Source organism: Protopterus annectens, chromosome 7.part0 (genome assembly GCF_019279795.1).
Source record: "Protopterus annectens isolate FY-2018-M chromosome 7.part0, PAN1.0, whole genome shotgun sequence".
NCBI lineage: Eukaryota > Metazoa > Chordata > Ceratodontiformes > Protopteridae > Protopterus > Protopterus annectens.
Genome location: NC_056739.1, coordinates 1,088,642,631 through 1,088,664,425, shown reverse-complemented (window position 1 = coordinate 1,088,664,425; position 21,795 = coordinate 1,088,642,631). Strand labels below are relative to the sequence as shown.

Genomic DNA, 21,795 nt, shown 5'->3' with positions numbered 1-21,795 from the left:
AAAACCACTGAACTACCCTTTCTTTCTGCCTTAATGATTAGCCCTCTTGGCTCACTCTCACCCTCAGGTCACCTGGCCAGGAGGGGGTTCATGATTGGAAGAAAGTGAGGGTAAAATCTGTAAAAGAAAGAAAGACATGTAGTCTGCTTGTCTGCAGCACATTTGCTCTGGAGGTGCATATTATGTGTGCAAAGTGCCTGCAGTAGCAATTAATTCTCCTGGCTAATGAGCTCTCCTAGGCTTTGCCTCAATGGATATCCATACAACTACATGAACACCTAAGAGAGTACAGTTCTTAACATAACAGTAGATGCCCTTCCCTTCACTATTGCAGTATTCCTAACATAAGGGATCTCTTTCCAAGGATAGCCCAACATCAGGCCAGTATACCAAAGCCCTTAGTATCTACGGGTCATGTACATTACACATATACTCCCTGTGTAAGGCATAGAGCATAAAGGTGATGTACAGAAGTACATACTTCAGAATTAAAAAGCCCCAGGAGGAACTGAATGTTACCACTGACCAAGAGAAATATGTGCATCCAGAAGGAGAAAAGAAAGAGAAAAACCCCACAACCAGGAGAGCAAGGAGAACAGGGTATAGCAGAGTGAGCAGCAGGGGGGGCAAATGCTCCAACAGTGAAGAGAAGGGCATCTACTGTTATGGTAAGATTTTACACAACTGTACTATGTCCTTCCCTATCACTGTTGCAGTATTCATAATGTAAAGGAGAGTACCAAAGCTCAAGAGGAAACCTGGGAGGAGGATGGCATTGAAGAAACTCATGTAGGATTGCCCTGGAAATAACATCCAACTTAAAATGCTTAGTGAAGGTATGGACAGAAGACCAAGTAGCAGCCTCAAGGATGGAATTGGTATCTAGCCCCTTGAAAAAAAGGGGTCTATATTATAACATCGAATTCTACAAAGATCGAATGTTATAATATCGAACCCTAAACACCAAAATCCGAAAACATACACACAACACAAACACACACAAAAAACAGCAATCCACACATACACTTAAAATCCTACACCAAAACCTAAACTAAACTTTACATACACTACTAGCTATCCACTTACCTTAATCCAACCCTAACCCTAAGGTCTGTCACTATCGCACACTCACCTCACCTGCGCCCTAACCCTAACTTACCTAACCCGCCCCCTAACCCTAACTTACACACAACCGCACACTTACCTGACCCGTGCCCTAACCCTAACTCACCTAACCCACCCCTAACCCTAACCTACACACAATCGCACTTACCTGACCCGCACCCTAACCCTAATGTCCACACAACTGCATACTTACCTGACCTGCTCCCTAACCCTAACCCGCCCCCTAACCCTAACCTACACACAATCGCACACTTACCTGAACCCGACCCGTAACGTTCCAACATATCGAACGCTGAAAACAACGAAGCCACAGCAATGGCCCACCAAATTCTTTCCCTGGGAAAGAATTCGGTGTCCTGTACCTTCACTGTTTTCAGCATTCAACATTACGGGGTCGATATTATAACATTCAATCTTTGTAGAATTCAGTGTTATAATATAGACCCAAAAAAAGCTCCAGAGAAAGCAACAGCTCTGGAAGACTGAGCCTTTACTAAAGAGGAAAGACATTTGCCATGAAAGGAATAATAAAAAGAAATGATTTTAGAAATCCAAGAAGAGATGGTCTGCTTAGAAACAGCAAAACCCAAAGACATTGGATGAAAAGAAGCAAACAGCTGATCATACTTGCAAATAACTAGGTTTATCCAAATAATATCTGAGCTGTTTATGCAAGTCCAAGGTGTGAAGAACCTTCTCACTGGCAGACTGTAGAGAAGGAAAAAAGGAAGGCAAATGAATAGATTGATTAAAGAACAACTCATTGACCACATTGGACATAAAAGAAGGATTATTACAAGGAGACACAATGTCCCTGAGAAAAACTAAAAAGGGAGGAACAGCCATGAGAGCCTAAAGTTCAGAAATCCTCTCGGCCAAAGTAAGAAACAAAAGAAGAAGTTTTCCAAGTACAATGTTGTAAGGAAGCTGAAGCAGCAGGATCAAAAAGAGCCGGAGTCAAATTTTCAAGAACAAAATTCAGGTCCCAGGAATGAGGATTAGGCTTCCTGGGAGGCCTAATATGAAGGATGACTTAAAGAAACTGTTTGACATCAAATATGGAGGCCAGAGGAAGATTCAAATGCAGACAAACAGAAACTTCTGATACGTGAAGTTTAACTGAAGAATATGCCAATCCAGAATGAAGCATATCACACAAATAAGAGAGGGCCAGAGGAATCTCCACAAGTAGAGGATCCTGATGGTGAGAGAGACACCAGAAAGAAAATCTCTTCTATTAAGACAAATATGATTTCTTGGTAGTGAGCTTCCTGGCCTCCTGCAGGATCCAAAGCATGTCCTCAGAAAAAAGGGTGGATAAAAGGGATAAGAACCCTATCACCCACAGCGTCAGATGAAGAGTGGACAAGTGAGGATGGATAAGAGACCCCTTGTCATATGTGAGAAGGTCCACCCTGTGAGGTAGTTTGCTGTGATTGCCCCAGGCCACATGTGAAAAGGGGGAACCAATGCTGTCTGTGCCAAAAGGGAGTCACCAACAGATTTTGGGAGAGTCTTGTCTTATCTTGTGCAAGACTCAGAAACAGAGAAACAGGAGAGAAGGCATACAGAAACAACCCTTTCCAAGGAAAAGACAGGGCATCCACTTTCCAAGCTAGATGACTTGGGACTCTGGAACAGAAAAGAGGAAGTTATCTGTTCAAAGAGGTGGCAAAAAGATCTACCTGAGGAATACCCAATGATGGACAATGTCCAGAAACACATCTCTGTGAAGTATCCATTCGTGAGGTTGAGTGCTAGACCAACTCAAATGCTCTGTCAATAAATTGTAATCTGAGGGAATGTAAGCAGCCTGAAGAGTAACTTAATACTTGACAGCTGGCTGCCTGACCCGAAGAGCAAGCCTGCAAAGAAGGTAGGATCTTGTATCCCCTTCCTTGTTGACAAGCCACATCACTGTGGTATTGTCTGTGGAAACTTGGAGGGGCCCAGGATGAAAGAGAGAATGAAAAGCCTGAAGAACTACTAGCAGAGCCCTCAACTCCTTGATGTTGATGTGGTCTGACTGCTGATGAAGAGGCCAGAGACCCTGAATACTAAGAGATCCAAAGGAATCTCCCCACCCTCTGTCTGAGGAATCTGTAAAGAGCTCTTCAGTTGACAATGGAGACTGGAAAGGAAGCACCAGGTTGAAGAAAGTTTATGAATCCACCACTGAAGCTCGAGCTTGAGACAGGTAAGGAAGGGAACTAAGAAGTCCAGGAGATGACAATGTCAAAGCCACCCTGACTTGAGGTACCACTGAAACTTTCTCATATTGAGCCTAGCCAGAGGCAGCATGGGAATAGTGGAAGATATAAACCCAAGGACCCTGAGAAAGTCCATGGCAGTCACTTAATCCAGAGGAAGAAGAGATTAGAAAAAGGCAATAAGAGATAGGGCATCGGGGGCAGGCAGAGATGCTAGTATGTGAATGGTCTGCATCCTGCATACAAGGGAAGCATATCCTGAGAAGAAGTCAAGACTGATTTTTGAAAGTTTATGGTGAACCCCAGACTCTACAGCAGGGAAATAGCAAACTACAGATCCGGAAGCAGAGCCGCGGGGATCGAGGCCTGACTGAGCAGATCATCCAGATAAGGAAAGATCTGAACCTCTCTCATCCTTCAAAAAGCAATGACAGGAGTGAGCCATTTGTTGAATAACCTTGGGGCTGTAGAGAGGCCAAAGGGCAAAGCAGAGTGCTGAAAATGCAAGGAAGAAACAGGGAAATGCAAACATTTCCAGAAAAGGAGATGGATGGGGATATGAAGGTAGGCATCCTTGAGATTCAGAGAGACCAGAAGGGCCTGGGGAAGAAGAAGAAGAGGAAATAAATTTTGAAGAAACAATATCCAGTAGGAGGGGACCTTAAGAAAGATTTTGAGCTGACAAAGGTCCAGAATTGGTCTCCAGGTGCCCTCCTTCCAGGGAATCAGAAACATTCTTGAATAAAAACTTCTCCCTTCCTGGGCGGGGGGCACAGCTTGAATGGTGCCATGGGTCAAAAGAGAATGAAGCATCTCTGGGAAGGGAGTAAGCTGTAATTGAGGAGGTTGAGGGATGCCCACAAAGGGAGGAAGGGATTTCCAGACCATGAAATACCCCTGGCAGATAATGAACAGAACCTAAGAGTCTGTTGTGATCCTTAACCAATTTGGAAGGGACGGGGAAAAATGTAGGGACAAGGGAATCAATTGTCGAATGGAACCTGCTTGTCCTGGAAAGGAGGTTTCTGAGAAATAGGGGTCTGTGTAGATTTGGCAGAAGGTATAGGTCTAGAACCCTTTTTACCCTTGGGTGGAGGATGAGACTGTCTTTGAACAAAAGCAGATTTGGAAGGATAATAACCCTCAAACTTTGGAATAGGAGAAACAAAAGTATGTTTCAACTCCTGTAAGGCTTTGCTCTTATCCTGGAGAGATTTAAAAAGTTAAGCAGCAGCAGCACCAAAAATATTTTTATTATCCAAAGGAGCATCCAATAATTTGGCCTTAATGTCATCAGGTAAAGCCTGAGGATGAAGCCAAGAGTAACAGCTCATAACAGAACCAAATACAGCAGCCCTGGAAGTAGTTGACAACTTGTGAGCTAGAGCCCAACAAGGTAAGGGACAAAGCCTTCCCCTCAGAATCAGGAAAGTCAGGAATAACCTGAGAAATATAAGAAAGGAGAGCTAAAACATAATTGGTCATATCAGTCTAGTAATTAATAGTCCTAAAAGACAGGGTGGCAGCAGTATAGACCTTTTGCTCAGCCTCTGCATGGCCCTACTATCCTTAACAGATGAAAGCAACTTAGTAGAAGCCAATATTTTAGAAGGTTTGTCAGAGGAGACAGATACCACAGAAAGATTAGCAGAAGGGTATTATACAGAAATTTATAATCGTCAGGCACCTTGTAAAATCTGTCAGGTTTTTTAGGGGCTGGGGGCTGAGAATCAGGGGATCCAGAAGCTGCTGAAAAGGTATCCACGAGGGCAGCCAGAACTGGAGGAACAGCAGAAGGCTTAGGAGACTCTATATGTAGGAGCTCATAATACCTCTTCTGGATAATAGAAACCTGAGAACAATCCCACTTAAAGAATTCCATCATACAGGAAACAGTGTCCCCAAAGGAGAGTTCCTCTAAAGGGGAATTTGGACAAATAGAATCCTCTTCCTCTAAATCATAGCCCAAAGGGAAAGGAATCTGAAAAGAGTTGGCTAAATCCTAATCCTCATTAGAGGAATCCGACTCCCTAGGTCTCTTAAAAGTAGTGGAAGAGCAGGGAGGGGCAGGCACAGAGACTCCTTGAGGAAGCTTTAAAGCCATTAAAGCATCAAACAACTCCTGAGTAATATCCTGCCACTCTTGTTGTGGATCCTTTGCTGTACAGGAAATATGGATAGGTTTTCTGTTTCTTTTTCTGCAGGACATCTACACGAAAAACCCTGGGAGGATCAAATGCTTGTCACCACTCAATAAGCGTAGGAGAGATCTCATCTCTCACTAAGATCTGCTGAATCCCCCTTGGGCCCTCAGATATAATCAGCCATAGTTCCCCCCTTGACATCTATAGCAGATGTATGTAAAGCCTCTGAGGACATGCAAAAATTCGGAGTCCAACTGGGTTGCAGCAGAGGAATCCGAGGCAATGACCAGACAATCTCATGGGCTTTCACTAGCCTCAAGAGAGATGTCCATGGGAGCCTGGACATTAGCCATATCAGATCTGAGTTTTTTGCCCTTTTTCTTGGCCAACAGCTGACCTCAGGATGGGAAGACTCTGCCACAGTACCCTGAGCCAATGGCTTAAGATGCTGGTTTTCAAGGTAAATAGACAAGGACAGGTGATTATGTAGGGTCTTGGGGACAAAAGCTTGACAAATAGAACACAGTGTATGGTCATGAAAAGCACCCAGACAGAAGAAACACTTGTCATGATGATCCTTATGGGGAATCTGCCTCCCACACTGACAGTTTCCCTTTCTGGATGATATGAAACCAGCACACTATAGAAAGAGATAGAAAGATAACCAGCACAGAAGAAAGGTGTTCAGACAAAATTAAATGATGTTCAGACTGTCAACGAAGAAGTTCCAAAGTGTGTGCATCTGTACAGCATCTTTATGCCATCTGCCTTGTGCAGGGAGTACCTGTGTGATGTACGGTGCCTTTAGATAATAAAGAATTCGATATACTGGCTGGACATTGGGCTGTCCTTCACAGGAAATCCTTTATGTTAGGAATACTGCAACAGTGATATGGAAGGACATCAACACATGTCTTTCAAACGGTTTACATACTGTGTGCTGGCATGCACGTAACTATGACCAAAGCTTTTTCTCACCCACATGAACCTGATTAACAGCTGCAGTTATTGCTGTGTACAGTGTCAGTCCCCTGACATGGTATTATGCCCATGCCTCTGCATTCAGTCCTGGAAACCCCAACACTTTTGTTCACAGCTGACTTTCCTTCACACACACACACACACACACACACACACACACGCACACGCACACACGCACACGCACACACACACACACAAAACAATACACACAGCTAGACATGAATAATCCATGTAAATATGATGGAGTCACACCTGGAAATACAACAAGACATGTGCCTCACTCTCCCCGAGAGCCACCTCTGGGTTTGTAGTTGTGGATGAGATACTTTTCTATTTTTCATTTATGCAGTTTTAAGTAGTGTTTGGTAGAATGGTGGGGTAGCGCTTTATATCATGCTAATAGCATGCAGTCAACACTACTATTATACAAGTAATGCCACATAGGATCAAAGTGTAGGAACTGCTTTTTGTGTATAACATGCTGCCCCTATGTATTGCTGTTACCCATGCATGTACCATTTAGGATGAAGCATATGATCTTTGTGCTTATACATATGGTAAATGTATATATGTAATGCCACAATGCAGTGCTGTGTGATGTGACGTGATTCACAACCATGCCTTCATGTACATGGGACTACCATACTGCTCCTTGTTTGGACCTACTGAGAGCCATGGCTGCTTCTGGGTGGGGTGAAAGCAGAGTTGCTGCATTGTATAGCAGGAAGAACAAGATATTCTTGTTTGCATATAAAGGGGTTTTAAATAGTGCCTACTGTGTCACTATGATTGCCTATAGAAGAAGGCTGATGACTTGTACCAACTGGCCCAGGTGTTGAGCAAATCCAGCAGTATCACTTGTTCTGATGAACAGTGCTCTCAGCTCCACTCCAGTGAGAGGCATAGTTTCAGGAGAGTAAGCCAGAGATTACTTTAAGCATTTTTTGCTGGTTAGTACTATTACCTTGGAGTGTGTATATTGTTGTACAAGTATGCCTAGCAGTACTTGGTTTGGTTTGTAGCTTCTGAAAAACATTGTCTTAACATGGCTAAGTACTGCAGAAGCTCATGTCTAGGTAGCAGGGCTTGTGTACATTCTTTGGCAATTCACTGCACAACTTCACTTGTATGTTTACACTGTGTGGGCTAATTTTTTCCCATAATGCTGTTTGTCTGTACATGCCATTGTGGAACAGGAAAGGCCATATCATCTTAATTTCACTCAGCCACTGCATTTGGTGCTAGGTTATCACTGCTTGCATTTCTGCATTTCTTAGGGGGGGGGGTAATTATCCTTCTGCTGAAGGTGGCCTGGGGGACTGGATAGGGCACTGTTGCCTTCTGTGCCTGCCTGCCTGCCTCTTAGGAGAAGGTAATAACGTCTTTCCTGAGGTGGATTAGAGCAGTCTCCAGTGCTATCCCAATAAATGAATGCCAGTCCTGACTCTGTAAAGTAACTTTTGGTGTGAGTGGCAGGTCCTATCCACCAGACCTCCAAAAGAGCAAACTGAGTCCATAAAATCAGACACCCAAGTGAGTAATTCCTGTGTTTGTTAAACCCTCAGCTAGCATAGCCAAAAGCCATGAAAGGAGCCCACATATCACATTCCTGGTGAGTTTCATTCCTTATGTGTCATTCCACATAATTTTACTTTTATTTTTCCTTATATTTCCTATTTATCTACTTTTTTTTTTGGTGCCCTCAAACCTCATGTTTACTGGCCCAACCCCCAGTGCCCACATCCATGCTGGGTCAATCTGCCAGCCTTCTACCCCCCTGGACTTTCCCTTGTATTGCTGAGTCCATTTGTGAATCCTAAGGCTGTCCTGGAGGTTTACGTTTTCTGTTCTTATGTCTGATGGGTTTTTTTTGTTTGTTTTATGCCCTACCCAATCCCTTTCCCAATCTCACTGATTGCATCTGATGGCAGCGTCTCTCTTTGGACCATGCCTCCCCTTAGGGAGAGTATTAACAAATGCCATCTCATCCAGAACAGGCTCACTCATCCCTTCTTTGCTGCTCTGTCAGTCGGCCGAGTCACTAATTGAACCCAGGTCATCCAGGATTTAGTTAGGACTTTATCCATTGGTGCAACATTCCTTTTTTGTTGTGTGACCCTCATCATTAACAGCTGATCACCTTCCATTCTTATGTGTCCAACTGGTATCGTCCCCTACCTTTTGTGTATACTGCCCGTCTGTTTGTATTCCATGTTTGTCTTTCTGTCCCTGTCACCTGTCCTTTCCATGTCTATCCCACCCAAAGCTATCCCTCACTACCTTCCCATCTACCCTTCTCTTTTGAAAATTAAAAAAGGTGTATATTCTACAAAAATAAGCTTCCTCCTATCATTCATGCCTTATGGTTATCCTTCTGTGTTTACCTCCACTTGATATTCTCCTATTTCCTGCTTTCCTATCTATCACATTTCCTAACATTTATGTGATGAACAGAGTTGCCACTTTGCTGTGCACATCCACATTGGTCTGCTGCTTAGCCACAGTGGTGAGGTGTGCTATCCTTGTTGTAGCTGCCTGCCACTGGCTGCAGTAATGTTGTGCTTCACTGGGGGGGGGCACAGAACCTCAGGCATGCTAGTACCACTGGGGCAATATGGGAGCAATATCTGGTTAAGCAACATGCTGAAAGTGAAACCACAGTTGCTGGGAATCAAAACCTGGATTACAGATAGTCATTAACAGCAGATAGCCTTAATCCTCTGCACAAACTGTCAGAGATTTATGAACTTATGATGATATTTTTGTGACGTTATATAGCTAGATCATGTTCTCTTTATCCCTTTTTGTGGTCTGCTAAGAGGAGTCCTACTTTCCTCTACTTTTTCCTCTGTCTAAATCATACATTCTTGGATTCTGTCACAATGCGCCTTCCCTAAGCCAAACAGAACTCATTTACCCTCCTCTAGACATCCAAAAGTACTTTGAGCCTCCACGCAAATACATACATGCATACATATATTCATATGTACATACATACACGCATAACTAACACTCAGTGTTGAAATAACCAAGCATTTGTTTAATGTATTCTTCTTCTACTACCGATTTGTAAATGAATTATATATTTATATTCTTTGATTGTTATACTGTAACAATTATCCTGATCCCTTAAAACATCACCAGATATCTAAAGTTTTAAGTAAACAACATCTTCAGACTTGCATAGGCCTCCTTGAAACATATCCTGCTAGCCTCACTGTTTGAGAAATGCTGTTCTAGACATCTATCCCACAACTCTAAATGGCTTTGGTAATGGCAGAATAATTTCAGTCAAATAAGACTGTAAAAGCACAAATAAAAACAACAATTCTGTGAAAAAAAAGGCCAGTAGTTATGATCAGTTAATAGAACGTCATGAATCTACTATAGCTAACAAGTAAAGCAATCCTCTCTGGTCAGACATAAAGCATGTTTTTGTACCATTTGAGGAGGTTGGCATCTTGTGTCAGAAAATTAAATACCCAGATCAACTAAAAGAACACTGGAGTCTGGCTAAAGACTGCAAAGGATACTATATATATATATATATATATATATATATATATATATATATATATATTATATATATACTCACTTCAGCACTCTTTATTGACGTATCAAAAGCTTTTGACATGATAAACCACCCCTTACTCATAAATACCCTTGAATCCCTCTCTCTAGACACCAAGGCTATCTGCTGGTTCAAGTCCTACCTTAACAACAGGCAACAAGCAGTTCTCTGGGAAAACAAGCTATCTTCCCACCTGCCCATCTCCCTTGGGGTCCCTCAGGGCTCTATTCTAGGACCTCTTCTCTTCTCTTTGTTCATCAATGACCTCCACTCAGCAATCCCTCAAGCTACCTGCATACAATATGCAGATGATTCTACACTCATCTGTTCTGCCAACTCCACATCTGAACTACATTCCCTAACCCAAAAAGTATTCAGCACAGTAGAGACTTGGTTCTTGAAACGTTGTCTCATTTTGAATGCCAAAAAGACCAAACTCTTACTCTTTACACCTTCTACTAAGTTCTCCCCCATAAACTTTACAATTAAATCCAACAATGACACCATTATAGCCCCAGACTCTACCACCAAACTGCTAGGTATGACAATTGATAACAACCTCACCTTTGATAACCATATTAACAACACCATTAAAACAGTAAATAGAAAGATGGGCTCATTATATAGAATAAAACCCTTCTTAACCCCAGCATCCCAAACTACAATTGCCCACTCCCACTTAATCTCAACTCTTCTATATGCTTTACCCATATATACTAACCTAAAAAAAGTAATCTGGTCAAACTAGCTAACTCCTATAATAATATAGCCAGATTTGCCACTGGAAACCCTTTTAGAACACACCATTGTCAGAACCTACAGCAACTAGACTGGTTAGAATTAAACAACATTTTGATAGTATCCCAACTTACCATTGTTCATAAGATATTTTACCAACCTAACAACACCCCTATACTTTCAGACCTAATTACTCCCTATAGGAATCTCAACTCCTTATGATCCTCTAGTAAACGTCTTGCTAGCACAAGCAAATCAAACAACCTGGCAGGGAGCTCCCTGTTCTCCAATACTGCAGGAAAAAACTGGAATCTTCTGCCACCAGATCTAACTTTACAACCCTCACTATCGAAACAGAATAAATCCAAACGACAAAGCCAGTAGATTTTTCCTTTTATTAAAACACACCAAAACCTGTCTGGCGCCTCGGCTTAACAGCCTTCCAGGAGATAATAAAAACAGAGAAAAATAGCTCTTATAAAGATACATCAATCACATTAAAATTCACCAATAAAACAATTAGCCAATTTCATCAACACTTTACAAAAGAAACTTCCAATTACACTCCTGATTTAATCCACCAGGAAACAAAGTGTCATACTTTAAAATAAAAACTGCTTCTTTTGACAGTAATTTATTTTTTAAACACATAATGTTTATCACGGAAACTTGTTCCAAAATAGTACCTTTTAGATCTTCTGTATGTCTATTGGACATTAATGTTAGTTTTTTCCTCTCATTAATACTTATGACTATGTATTCTTGATATCCTTTCTTTGTATAATTTGTAATGGTTATTTTTAAGTGTTATATTATCTCTGTGTTATTACTGGAGCTTTTCTCCCCGGGCCTCCACTGAAAATGGAAATATATCCAGCTGGACTAGCCCGGTTAACAAATGTAAAATAAAATAAAAATAAAAATAAATGAATATATTACCAGGAAAATGTGGAACCTGGAAAAATACTCTAAAGGACATTAACAGACAAGTGAGAAACCTGTGGGAAGACCCCAAAGAACATCACTAGACAAGTAAGGAAAAGGTACTCTGTATAATTTTGTCAGGTATGAGAGATATATACACTCTGTATGATCTAGTCAGTAATGAGAAAAATGATATTAACCCAAAAAGAACTGTGATTATTATAGACTGCAAGTCATTTATTTCTGTTATGCTTATGCTGCTAAAGAAAGTATTCTTTATAATATACTATATTGTAATATTAGTTTTAAAGGTTTAAATTATGTTAAGTTTTATCAACTCATTATGCAGTGAACTGTAATTTGATGAGCCCTTTGAATCAATTATGTTCAAACAGATAAGTTTTTACATGGAGACAAGACTTTATTCTGTAATGTATGAGGCTTCACTCCATGTAACTCTTATAATAATAAAATTAATTCTGAGGTCACAAAACCTCAGGTTTAAGTTATAAAAGCTGTCAGTTTGAGATCATCAGTTAAAGAGATGAAATGTGACTTGCTGAAAAGCAAGATATTCAAGGCAAAAAATACCTTCAAGAATGCAATATTTTTTAAATAAAATGTTTGAATTAAAGTCAGTCCTAGCTCTCAGTATAGGCTCAACTAATTATAATAGCAATTTTAAATAGATGTTGAGCTATTTGGACAAAGAACATTTTATGATCATGCATTTCAAATCAACACTAACAAATTTCTACTGAGGCATTATGGATGGAGTCTAGTAATACAAGGATTTCTATACATACATACATTCATACACATATATATATATATATATATATATATATATATATATATATATATACACACACACACACACACACACACACACACACACACACACACACACACACACACACATACACACACACACACACACACACACACACACACACACACACACACACACACACACACATACAGGTATACCTCAAATTACTGATGTGCCAGATAATTGAATCCCATTTCACTTGACACCACTTTATCTTCACTTCTTTGAACACCTGGAACAATGGCAATTCACCAAGGTTAAACAATCACTTGGCCACCATGGTGAACCTTGCCCTTTCATCACTGTATTGTGATCTTGGAGTTGGTATATTTAGTTATGGGGGTGTGGGGGAAAAAGCCCCCCCCCTCCAACTTGGAGGGAAACTTGTTTTGGTGTTTGTTGTTTTGTCCTGGTGGTTGAGTGGTTGTTTACCATGGGTGAGTTGCCATTGTTCTTGGCATTCGAAGAAGTGAAGATTCGATAAAGTGGTGTAGATAAAATGGGATTCGATTATCTGGTACGTCGACAATTTGAGGTAAATACATACATACATACATACATACTATGGTGTTTAACAAAGCAACAGGGAGACCAAGCCTATTAAAGTCAATACATCTTTATTTGCAGGGATGAACATAATTTAAGATGCAGTCTCCCATGTCACTGCTGAGAACGCTCACCCATACTGATGCTAAGTTCTCTCAGGACAGTTTCATGCATTGTGTTCTGGACTCCTTGACAGAAGATCATCAGGTTTCTCAAAGTCTTCCAAGTCACCTTCTTCTTGGTTATTATCAGCTTCCAACAATAGCCATAGAGTCACCCTATAAAACAGAGGCCAACTTATTCAAAGTAATCGAATAACTGGTGTTTTAACAGCAATCCAGCACTTCTATTTGTCTTAAAGCAGCATGTTTATTTACCAAATACACTCAAAGAAAATGATTCTTAATTATAATGAGAGTTCTGTTTGCACACTCTGTATACAAACAAATCATAATTTATAATATTTACATGTGCTTGGACTATATATTTGCTGAACGGAACCACACTATGCTAAAAAGCAGATTTGTCTACCCTTATATAAATAGTCTTCTTTATGGCGGTGCCTTGGTAACTGAAGCAATGCAAAGGAGGGAAACTTTGATTATTTTACCAGATACTGTACACAAACAGGGTTGTAATTCAGTCAAATCTTCCTTCTTATTCCAAGGAAAAGATTAACTTTTGGTAGATGAAACTATTTCAGAGAAGCACCAGCATTCATGTATCTATTAATTTTCTTATACCTGCTTAACACTATTTAGGATCATAGGGAAACCAAATATATCCCAGCATCCAGCAGAGAAGTAATCCGGAAAACAGTCCATGACAACACACACACACACACACACACACACACACACACACACACACACACACACACACACACACACACACACACACACACACACACACACACACACACACACACACACTCACACACACACACACACATTCACCGTTTCTCTCTTATGAGGACAGTTTGAAGGTTCACCAGTTTTGGGTGTGGGAGGAAAAATGGAACACTGTGACAAAGCTCACTTGCATACAAAAACACCATGTAGATTGTGTATAGACAGCACCCTCCTGGGAACAGAATCAAAGACCCAAGCACTGTGAGGCAATAGCACTAGGCACTGCAACACTGTTCCTTCCCATGTTTAATTCTGTTTGCTGATGTTGCCCATTCCTTTTGCTTTGTTGATTTATTCTTTTATTTTATTTTGAAATTTGTTAACCGGGACAGAGCACTGATCCCATTGGATCTATTTCAGTCTCAACCCAGAGGAAAACATAAAAGATGCATGGCATTATATACAAAATGAAAGACAAACTGCAATATATACCATGCATTATATTAAAAATGAATATCTCAGTTGGCTTGAGGGTATAAAGACAATAGATACATAACGTTATGTACAGATTCACTTGCAAAACACAATATATACATGCATTACATACCAACTGGATATCTGAGTTGGCATGCTGAAAGAATCACTAAGAAATATAGAGTCAGAGCATGCTATGTAGAGGGAACTATGGTATGTAGACCAGTTGCACTTTCTTAGAGTTGTTTAATGTGCTTTTAGTTCTGATCAGAAAATGAGGTACAAGGATTGATCTTTAAAAGAAGAAGAGAGAGATTCCTAGAGTTTTGGACAAAGGAATGATAAAGCATGGTGTGTGCAATGAAGCCTACTTTGGGGGGGGTTGGGGGGTTGGAGGAGAGGACTTCAGTGGTTCATATTTCTAATGTTGTATGTTGGTGCATCTATGAATAGTCTAGATGCTAGTGGGGGGAGGGTCTCATCCTTAATAAGGTTAAGATTATCTTATTTGAAACTTGTTACTATTATTTAAGCATTTTTGCTAGTAGTTGCACACTACCTGTCATGTCTAGTCTATTTTATGATACCTAAGCTATTTTTAATTTCTGCAGCCAAAAAAAAGGACAAAATGTTTTGGTTCTTTCTTTGAGTAGCATCTTGCAGTTGTCTGTATTGAATCTATTTTTGTCAGTGTATGCAACTCTCAAATGCTGTATGATTTCTCCTTAGGAAACAGCAGATGTGAAACCTATCACATTTGTAGTGGACTACCGACTGCAGCACCCCCATGATGGTCCAGTACTAGATGACGGTTGGCCAACTACAGTGAAATCCTCGGTACGTACAAACAAAGAACATTACTTAAACTGTACAGATTACTGTATTAATTTATGATTTTTTTTTTTTTTGCCTAAAAGCAGAAGGTTAAGGAATTCACCTTTGCTGTTAATGATAGGGGATAAACTAATGAGACTATGTATCAAAATGTCAACTGAAAACAGCAGCTCAAGTAGCTGGTGGCCAGATGTTTGTTACTGTAGGACAATGTGGGCACTACCAACAGAATCCCCACCAACAATACTATGAAATAAGCCTAGGCCTGTGCAGAAGGGATCAACAGAGTTAGCATGTGTATAAACACAGGTACTGACTTTTCAAAGATACAACACGTGATTCCCCTTTGTTATTTTACTTTTTTTTAACCAGGTAAAACTGGTTAGACACAACTGCCTTTTTCAGAGGTAATCATGTAATCTTGGCCTTGTTCAAAACTTGAATTAAGTCCAGGACTGGGGAACTGAGACTTAGGTTAATAAAATAAAGCTCATAATCTTAAAACTTTAATATATTGCTAGACTATCCTTCAATAAATCTAGGATTAATCGCTTTCAGAGGAAGATTTAGTAATTTCTTTTCAGTGTAAAGATAGCAGAATAAAAATAAAATGTCCAATAAAGAGCAAGGTAAATTGAGGGAAAAAAGTGAGAAACATACCAGCTGTTTCCATTTGGAGTAGATGGTACTCCTGGCATAGCCTGTAGTGAGCTGTGCAGCCAATAAGTTAAAGTCCTTGGAGGTTTACATCAGAGATGCAGAGACTCATTTAGAAGTGCTCTTCAGTTCTTCAGTGCAGATTTCAGCCACTTCTGTTACATGCCTATGTAAATATTCACCATCATAGGCAAATACAGGCCTTTTTGTTAATCGTACTGTCACATGTAAGACTCTCCATATTTATGTGTGTGTGTGTGTGTGTGTGTGTGTGTGTGTATATATATATATATATATATATATATATATATATATATATATATATATATATATATAGAGCTATCTATCTTAGATATCCAATGTTCCAGCCCCTACCCACTATAGACAGTACCCCAACAGACAGCAAACTAATGTCAGACATATATAAGTACATCCTAATACTTGCCAAGGAGGAATGAACAAAGACCACTCAATTTATTTAATGGCACTATCTTAGGAGGTAAATGCATCTGGTTTTACAGGCCTCATCTCATGAAATCAGTTTCCAGGAGTATATAAGTGTGGTCTAATGTGTTCTGTAGAGATTGCAGTAACTTATCTGGATCACCTGAGCTTAAGTAACAGTTGCTTGGCCCTAATGGCTTGAGATGGCATTTGTTTTTGTTGTATTTCTCATTTCGCAGTGCACCAAGATTTTAAATACTTATCTAATATCTAGTTGTGGGTACTACATGGAGCACCTCAGAGAAAGAATAAGTCAGGTTTTACATTGACTGGCAGGATCCCACCGTCTCTGAGATGCCACATCCTCTGAGTGAGAATAATAAAATAAGAGGGGGTATGAGGGAAAGTGTCGATTTCTTTTGGTGTCACACTTGCTCATAAGGTGACAAGCATGTTTATGAACATTAGGATAATGTGTGATCTCAAAATATCATTTATGATCCCTTGTGATGGAGCTAAAGTGATGCAAACCTGCATGAATCAACCAAACAAAACTGTTCCACAACCATCACTCTTCACCCACAGGCTGTGTTTCTTCCGAACACATTGCTCATTTTTTTCAGTGAAATATATGCAAACCCTTCAGAAAGAGCTGATATTGATATGTGCTATGATGTACCAATGCTGAGATGCAATTTTCAGTGCAGACCACAGGGGACATTTCCTAGTCCTGGACCTAGAAGAAGAAGAAGAACATTAGACGGTGCCTCTCCTATCCTCCTACTTCCCTGTAAAAAGATAGATGCCAAAAGTCAAAGGATAAAATCCCTATTGAAAAGGCATGGTCAGCCTGTCACCAACCCCCCCCCCCCCATGTCAACACCATTATTTTCTGATTCTGGCTTCAATACAGGCAACTCATCCTCTTTATATTTATTGGATTTAGAGGACAAGAATAACCAAGCCTTTCATACCAAATGATTTACCTTTGAAAGAAATTCTACAACAGCTTGACAATTCAGGAAACTGGAGAGACAGTCCAATAGACTTCCCTAAGCACTATATAAGGATAAACATCAATACTCAAGTGATCAATGCCAGAATTCTGAAAATCAGCATAATAAAAATGTAAATTACAAAATTTAAAAAAGCACACAAAAGGAAACAGTTTCCTCTTGTGACCCAATCACCTAAACTCCACCACACGTTTAGATATCATTTGTCTGAATAGTGGTAGTATTACTGAAAAGGTTTTTCTAAGGTAAGGTGTGAGGTGAAGGTTAGGAGCAAGATTAGGGATAGGATGTATTAGTAAGGTGAGTAGGGGGTCTTCATCCATGTACCACCTTACTAATGGATGCTAACCCTAACCCTGACTGTCCTTAACCATAAACATGCACCGTACCTTAAAAAAACGTTTCCATAACTTTCGCACTCTCTAATGCATGTCTTTTGAGAACATAGACAAAACTCCATCCAGAAATTTATTTTGACCAAGAAAGTAGAAACAGCAGCTCTTCCCCAGCAGATCTCCTCTTCCAGCATACAGGGATATTATTTTGAGGCACCCAAATGAGCGACTACTATACCATGGCCATTTTTCTAGGCACACTTGTTTCCATTATCTGCTGTTTCTTGAAAGTTGTGACCTTTTCTTGAGACTGTGCAACCATGAAGTAACATATTATTGGGAAATGATGGGAGGGTGTTTTAGCACAGAGGATTAAAAATCTAAGCTGTTAATGAGCTGTGTCCTGTGCCCAGGGTACCTGGTTTGATTCCCTCCACCTTCATTTACCTGCTGAGTGACTCTGAGCAACTGATTTAACTCGATAGGTAACCCTTGAAAAGGTACAATTGTGCCCAGTGGGTTTATTTGGTCAACAAATGTGCTACTGGCCAGAGTGGAAGGGTCTATGTTAAATGTTCGAACATCCAAAATGTCGAACATTACATGATCGAGACCAAATGTTCGACATTTGGATGTTCGAACATCAAATAAAAAAAAAACTAAAAAAAGAAAAAAAAACACTTTAACATCGTAGGCAGGGGGGCAAGCCACCCTGTACCCCCCACACCTCCCCTACTTATATATACCAACTCCAAGACCGCACTTCAGTGCAGAAAAGGGAAATTCTCCCTATCTGCACTGTACAGAGCCATTGAAAGTCAATCTTCGAACACTTAAAATTTCGAACATTTGGTCTCAACCATGTAACATTCAAAATTTTGAGCATTTGAAGATTTGTCAGGGACCCGAGTGGAAGCCATGTTATGTTACTGATAAAAGACCGGAATTACTGAGTAAATTACTTGCCTGTTTGTGAATGCATTTTTTTCTAAGGATTTTGGCAGAAGAGAAAATATATTAAACAACAGGGTGATGAGAAATTTGATCAAGATACATTTGTGTAAGGGAACAGCAGTACACAATTTCCAACTGTTAGTGATGTAATTTTCACTAAAAATTGATTAAGTAATATGGGCACTTCCATCTGCAGAGACACTGAGAAGGTTGTCATGAATTTAATCAATGAGTTTGAGTTTAGAGATGGGCTTGACAGCAACAATGATAGAAACAGAGGGCAGCTTAAGGGTATGACAAGATATGGTCTCAGACTTAGTATTAAGTAGATTTGGAGAAGGAAGAGGAAGTAGAGAAAGCATTTTTAGGTACCGATCATGAAATTTAGTGGCAGTGTGATGAACAGATAGGTGTAGTAAAAGATATGTTTCAGACTTGTTAACCTGGGCTAATGAACTGTTAGATATTTTGCTGAAAAGCACTTGGGTTATTTATTTGATAATTTTCTTTTACATTAGTGTTAGTTCAAAACAACGTGTTCGCCATAGTAGATTTTGAAGCGTCTAGTAGGATTTGAACACAAGTTTAATAAAAAGAAAAAGTAATACTTCTAAAAGCCATAAGGCTGAAGAATTCATTTTGAAAGAGGAGACATTTATGATAACAATATTCAGGTCTTTTTTACCCCGATACTGTCTGTAGCCATATCCAGTAGAGAAATAGATACATGCTTGCTTGTCTAAAATAAATCCTACAACATATTTAATTTTATTTGTAGACTTTTAGCTAAATAGCAAGTGTAAATATTATTCAAGGCATTATATAAGTTGAAAGTGTTGATGGGCAGTATTCGCAAACATGGTAGACCTGTATGCAGGCTAGTACATGGGAAAACATTCATTTGTTAACTGAGTAAAGTCACTCTACATAAATGTCACTTTTCAGTGGCAACCTAGAAGACCTATCTGGTTAAGTGACTTGCTCAGGATCACACAATAGGCAAACAGATGGAAAGAATCAAAACCCACTGCATGGACTACAGGAAGCAGCTCATCATTATTTATTTATTTTTTATTTTATTTTATTTATTTTACATTTGTTTACCAGGAAAGTCTGACTGGATATATGTCCATTTTCAGCGGAGGCCCGGGGAGACATGCTCCAGAAAGCAGAGTTCAAATACATTAGGAACACTAGAAACATTTGGAGATAAGTATAATATGCAGTTTTCAGTAGGGTTACAAACTTAGATAGAACATAGTAGACAACATCAAAATCATGCGGCTTCAGTTTCAGACAATAATACATCCAGTTATGGGCTAAGTCTCATCAATAATTCATACACTTATTAGATTATATGATTGAAATGCTTAGGGAGAGTTTGCAGGAACAGCTGGTGGTGATTAGTCGGGGTTTAAGCAGGGACATTGCCAATGCTGTTGGAAGTGTAGTTTGAGGCTTTTTTTTAACTGGGTGAAGGAGGATTGGTAAGTAAGTTCGGCAGGTCACATATTCCAAGTTTTGCCTACTGAGTTGGCAAATAGAGAGTCCCCAGCCACATTTATGCTCTTAGTTGTTTGTACCAGCAGTTTGGCAGCAGAGCGTAGTGACCTCAGGTTGCTGTATGGTTTGATGACCTTATTTAGTGCTGGTGTTTTTTCAGGTTGATATAGTATTTTGTGGGTTATTACAATTTGGTTTTATCAGAGAAGACTGGGCCACTCCAGCCATCCTGGTTGAGTTAGGTTGATACAATGGTGGGTCCTAGAGGAAGCACCTGTAGCAAATCTAGCAATACTGTTGTAACAGCTAGCAAGTTTGGTAAGGGTGGCTTGGTTCAGGTTAGTGAAGAGGGGGGAGGCATAGAGGAGGGTAGAAAGTAGGTGGGACCGAGTGATAGTGGTTCTTGCAAAAGGAGTGAGGAAGGGTTTGATCCTGTATAGGCAGCCCAGTTTTTTGTTGACAGATTTGATGGTTTTATTGACATGGATATCATATTTTAGGGCGTTATCGACTGTGACGCCTAGGAGTTTTGTGTGAGTATCTGGGGATATGATTGTGCCATTGTTGGAACTTATAGTAAAGAATGGTGAGGAGGATTTGCAGATGGGGGAAAAGATGAGCAGTTTAGTTTTGTTGGAGTTTAATAAAAGCTGACAGTTTGCATCACTGAAAGTATTCTGGGTCAGGGTCATAAGCTCAGTTGAGGAAGAGGCGGTACATATTAAAGTAGAGTCGTCCATGTATTGGATGCAGGTGGCCTTGGGAGTGATGGTGGGTAGGTCATTGATAAAGACTGAGAAGAGTAGTGGTCCTAGTATGGAGCCTTGAGGGACTCCTAGAGTAATGGGTAGATATATGGATAGAGTATTCTGCCATAAAACTGCTTGTTGTCTATCAGACAGGTAAGACTGGAACCATTTAATATAGCTACTATTCAGTGACAGTTCCTTCAAGGTACGGAGAAGCAGTTGGTGATTGATCATATCAAAGGCCTTGGAGAGATCTAGGAAGAGAGCAGAGGTAAGTTTGTTATTGTTTTGGTTGATGTTGATAGAGTTAGAGGAGGATAGGAGGGCTGATGTGGTGCTGTGGTGTGGCCTAAAACCATGCTGAGAGTTGGCCAGTAGTTTATTTTGGGTGAGATAGTGCATTCATTGGTTGTGGATGCACTTTTCCATAATTTTGGCCAATGGTGATAGTATGGCTATTGGTCGGAAGTTGGAGACATCTAAAGAATTCCCTCCTTTATGAAGGGGAATGACATGGGAAACCTTCCAGAGAGAGGGGATAGTGGCTTCAGTCAAGGTGCAGTTTATTATGATCAAGACAGGGTATGCAATGGTATCTGCCCCTTTTTGTAAATATTCTGGTGGGAGGAGATCAGCTGCCAGGGTAGTGGGCTTTAGTTTGTTAATTAGAGATCGGATGGTGGATGTAGATACAGGTTGGAAGGTGAAAGGGAGTGGGGTAGTGGTTGTGGAGGAGTTTTGAAAGGAGCTGGTGGGGAGTAGTTGGCTAGCTAGTGATTGGATGTTTTTGGTAAAAAAATGGTTAATGATGTTAGCAGTTTCCTCTGGAGTTTTAAGGTCGCAAGTTGAGGGGGTGGGGGTGGGGGTGGAGGTTTGGCCAGGGTGGAGCAGTTTGTTTATGCCTGCC

At 40.2% G+C, this 21,795-nt stretch overlaps 1 protein-coding gene across 1 annotated transcript in view; it reads left to right on the top strand.

The window, feature by feature from the left end:
• ITGA11 (integrin subunit alpha 11) overlaps positions 1 to 21,795 on the top strand; it is a 1,670,941-nt gene that overhangs the window by 1,336,661 nt on the left and 312,485 nt on the right. Inside the window, exon 18 of the mRNA XM_044077667.1 lies at positions 15,126 to 15,233. Within this exon, the coding sequence (XP_043933602.1) occupies positions 15,126 to 15,233 (108 nt within the window). The remainder of the gene's footprint in view (positions 1 to 15,125; positions 15,234 to 21,795) is intronic.